Source organism: Dipodomys ordii, unplaced genomic scaffold, assembly GCF_000151885.1.
Source record: "Dipodomys ordii isolate 6190 unplaced genomic scaffold, Dord_2.0 Scaffold5653, whole genome shotgun sequence".
Taxonomy (NCBI): Eukaryota; Metazoa; Chordata; class Mammalia; order Rodentia; family Heteromyidae; genus Dipodomys; species Dipodomys ordii.
In genome coordinates, this window is record NW_012272867.1 from 1 (window position 1) to 4719 (window position 4719).

The 4719-nt window shown below is 37.6% G+C and overlaps 1 gene segment (V, D, J or C); it reads left to right on the top strand.

Annotated features, from left to right (window-relative positions):
• Positions 1–1830: 1830 nt before the first annotated feature.
• On the top strand, positions 1831–2597 carry LOC106002249. The segment is given in 2 exon segments: positions 1831–1900; positions 2266–2597. Coding segments are annotated over 2 exon segments (381 nt in total).
• Positions 2598–4719: the final 2122 nt, after the last annotated feature.

The window sequence follows — 4719 nt, forward strand, 5'->3', positions numbered from 1 at the left end:
TACATAAGACAGGTAATAACTACATTAATTTTTGAACAGTGTCACTCCTTCCCCCATTTTCTCCCTTTTCTTCCTCCTGATCCTTGCCCCAAAAGTTGTGTAGTTCATTTTCAACAGTGTCTAGTGAGTATTACTGCTGCATTTATTGACCATTTGTCCACCCCCTTACTCTCTTCAAAATAAAACAAAACAAAATTTATATACAAGACAAAGGGTACAGAAAAAAAACAGCCAGAAAGGAGATAAAAAATAAAAAGCAAAAAACAAAAGAAATAAACCATAATTTTAATTGATCATATATATATGTATATATATATATGATCAATTAAAAAATATATATATATATATCCATGGAGGCTTTTTTTGTGAAAATATCGTACAGAGGGGTTACAATCACATGGACAAGATAATGAGTACATTTCTTATCAAGCATTGTAGCCTCCTCCTTTGTTTCACCTTCCTATCCCTTCCCACACCTCCCAGTCCCCCTAAATCCCCTCAGCCTCGCCCCTCCCCGGCCAGAGTTGTAAAGTTCGTTTTTCATTTTTGCTGTATCCCTATTTAAACAATTTGTTTTTTCCCTTCCCCTCCACAAATTATATCAACATCAAATACAGTGAAAACAGGAGTTATACCATGGGGAAGGGACATACAAAGCAACAAAGAAATCATCTTATAAGTATGTGAGGAACAATTAAAAGAAAGAAAAAAAATATTTGAATCCGTATCTTGGGATTCATTTCACCTAATATAAACTAGTTCGACCATTTCTGCTTATCTCAAACATATACTAGTAATTGCAAATAAAGGAAACCATGGGACATATCTTTTTTGAGCCTGGCTTACTTCAGTTAATATAATTTTTTCTAAGTCTTTCCATTTCCTAACAAATGGGGCAATGTCATTCTTTCTGATGTATGCATAGAATTCCATTGTTTATATATACCACATTTTCTTGATCCATTCATCTACTGAGGGGCATCTAGGTTGGTTCCATATCTTTGTTATGGTAAATAATGCTGCTTAAACATAGTTGTGCTGATAGCTTTAGTAAGGTCTTGTTTGTGATCATTTGGGTAAATGCCCAAAAGTGGGATTGCTGGGTCATAGGGGAGCTCTATGTGGAATCTTTTGAGGAACCTCCATACTACTTTCCAAAGTAGTTGAACAAGTTTACACTCCCACCAACAGTGCATTAAGGTTCCCTTCTGTCCACATCCCCTCCAGAATCTGTTGTTATTAGAGTTCTTGCCTCTTCAGTAAATGGTGCTGGTAAAGCTGGATAATCACTTGTAGAAAACCAAAGCAACTCCAAATGAATCAAAGACCTCGAAGTCAAAACAGACACTCTGAAAACATTATAGGATGGAATCAGAGACACCCTAGGTCTCCTGGGTAGATGCCGAAATTTTCTTAAAAGAGACCCAGAAACACAACAAAACAAAGAATGTTTGGACAAATAGGACTGCACAAAATTGAAGAGCATCTCCATGGCAAAGGACATAGCTAGCAAGATCAATAGAAAGCCCACAGATGGAGAGATCTTCACTAGCCATGCAATGGATTAGGGTCTCATATCTAAAATAAACTTAGAACTTAAAAAATTGAATCTCCCAACAACAAATTCTCAAAGAAACAACTGCCCAAGAAATAGGTGGGCTAAAGACTTGAAGAGAACGTTCTCTGAAGAGGAAAACATGACACTCATCCTTTTTCTTTTCTTACACTGTTGCACCCATCTGGCAATTTGCATATTGTTCCCTAAAGAGGCCCTTCCTTTTTAAGTCTGAAATAAAGGCTCAGCTATGATCTTGCCTTGACCTGTCTAGACTCCTCATTTCACTCTTAAAAATGAAGTCCTTGTCTCAGTTCCTGTGGCTGTTAATGCTCTGGATCCCTGGTAAGGCCAAAGGGAGGTGAGGAATCAGAGAGGGTGGGAGGTGAGCTCTCATGGACCAGTGGTAACTTTTCCATGTGTTAGATGTTCATGGTAGGACAATGAGGTTTAGGTCTGAGAGAGTGAGGAGCAGTCCAGAAAGCTAGAACCTGTGCTTGAGTGAAGACTCTGCTAGATCGGAATACTGCACTTGACTCCTAGAGACACTTTTCTGCTGCAAGAATATCACTTTTAATTACTTAGTATTTTAAATAAAAAATCAAATCATGAATATGAATAAGAGGAAACATATATAAAAATAAACGTAATGCATGCATGGCTCTCTATGTTTATATATAATCTTGCTCTCTGCCTCATTCTAATTTCAGAATCCAGTGGAGATGTTGTGATGACCCAGACTCCAAGGTCCTTGCTTGTCACCCTGGGAGAGCCAGCCTCCATCTCTTGCAGGTCTAGTCAGAGCCTTCTCTATAGCAATGGGAACACCCATTTGAGCTGGTACATGCAGAAGCCAGGCCAGTCTCCACATCAACTGATCTATTTGGTTTCCAAACGAGACTCTGGGGTTCCAGACAGATTCAGTGGCAGTGGGTCAGGCACAGATTTCACACTGACAATCATCAGAGTGGAAGCTGAGGATCTTGGAGTTTATTACTGCTTACAAAGGACACATCTTCCTGCCACAATGATACAGCCTTGAAGTAAAACCTCCCATCAGGCTGGGTGAGCTGCCCTCATGGCTGGCTGGTCTGGGGAGCAGCCCAGCAGACTGTGTGAGTCTGCCTAGGAGGAAGATATTGAGGTCAATATTAGAGTCACTCTAAATAGAGGTGAATAGTTTATGACAATACAACAAAATGCAATCGATAACAATCAGGAGAATAATCACCTGAATATAAAGACCAGATAAACCATTAGGTATTTATTTAAAAATTCAATTTTCTCTTCAGTAATATTATAGCCAACCAGAAATCTAAAAATCAAATGTCTACTGTGATTATTATTCTCTGTGATGAAACTTGTAATACTTCATTTCAGCACACGCTATCCTACAACTTTTGCCATGCTTTCTGTTCAGAAACTGCAAACCCAATTTTGCATTTTCTTTTTTTTTTCTTTTTCCTTTTTGTGAACATACTGTCTTGAGGGGTTACAATTACATGGGCAAGATAATGAGTACATTTCTTATCAAACATTGCAGCTTCCTCCTTTGTTTACCCTTCACATCCCTTCCCAGCCTCCCCTTGGCCCCCCATCCAATTCTCCCCCCACCCCTCACCAAAGTTGTAAAGTTCGTTTTGGACATGACAACTTGTACTTCTCATTGTTGCAATGGGTCCACCAGTATCTTTAAACGACTTGTTTTTCCCCATCTCCTCCACAAATTATACCGACATCAAATATAGTGAAATCAGGGGTTATACTGTGGGGGAGGGACATACAAAGCAATAAAGAAATAATCTTATAAATGTGTTAGAAACAAATACATGAAAGAAAAAAAACATTTAAATACATATCTAAGGATTCATTTTCCTAACATCACTTTATCTGACCTTTTCTGCTTGACTCATACATATACTAGATACATATACTAGACTCATACATATACTTTTGAAGTATTATCTTTAATTAAGAATTTGGATATTATTCTTTATCTACATATGCATTTTCTTGACTATCTTTCTATCTCTCCATGCTTTATCGCTTTTATAACACTTGTGTCTGGGTAATAATGATCCTTAGTAATCATATTCTAGGAATTGTGTGTCATAAAATCCACTGATACCAAATGCAGAGGAATTATAAAATTAACTTGCCTTGGAAATATTTGTCTCTGAGTGACTTATATTAAGAAAAAAACTAGCAAATTTTAGATGATATTTATTAGATTATCATTCTTCTCACAGGAGACACATCTGTTTTTTCCTCACCAGAGGCAAACGCATGTTCTAGAAACAAAGTGGAAATCTGGGGTCTTTAGGTCTATACTTTGTCACTGAGATCTACCAGTCTGCAACTCTACCCAGCCCTGCCTAGCCCTGCTGATTTGCATGTGCCCACAGCACAGTCCACTTCTTCATATGCTGCTCACAACCTGTGCAGGAGGTTTTAGTCAGCACACAGCACAGACATGAGGGCCCTTCCTCAACAACAGAGGTCTTGATACTCGGGCTCCCAGGTAAGGAAGGATCATACCAAGGATTTCTCATCCTGCGTTCACAGAGCTGTTTGTCTCTTCATGGTAATATTTGGATAGTAGAATTAACTAAACAGGTAATGTTTTCCATATATCCATTGTCAGGTGCCAGATGTGATATCAAGTTGACACAAGCAACACCCCTGTCTACATTTCCGGAAGACAAAGTTACCATCATTTGCAGCCCCAGGAAATTAGATCTTTATAACAACTTATTTCTACTCATATCTCAACAATACATCCAACATTGTAACTTAACAATCAGAAAATTAATCTCTTTTTTGTGCTGAATATCACATTAATTATTGTTATTTCTCAATGCCATTGTCAGACCACTTTTGGAAGTCGAATGGAATCATGAATTTGTTATTAACTTAAAAAACATAGAGACAAAATAATAAAGATTTTGTACCTCCATTTTGGAAGGTTTGGATCTAATTTTTTTTGCTTGATCTTTTCAAAATAAACTACTCTTATTATTTTTCACTTCTTATTGTTATTGTGGAGGTGATGTATAAAGTGATTACAGATACATAAGACAGGTAATAACTACATTAATTTTTGAACAGTGTCACTCCTTCCCCCATTTTCTCCCTTTTCTTCCTCCTGATCCTTGCCCCAAAAG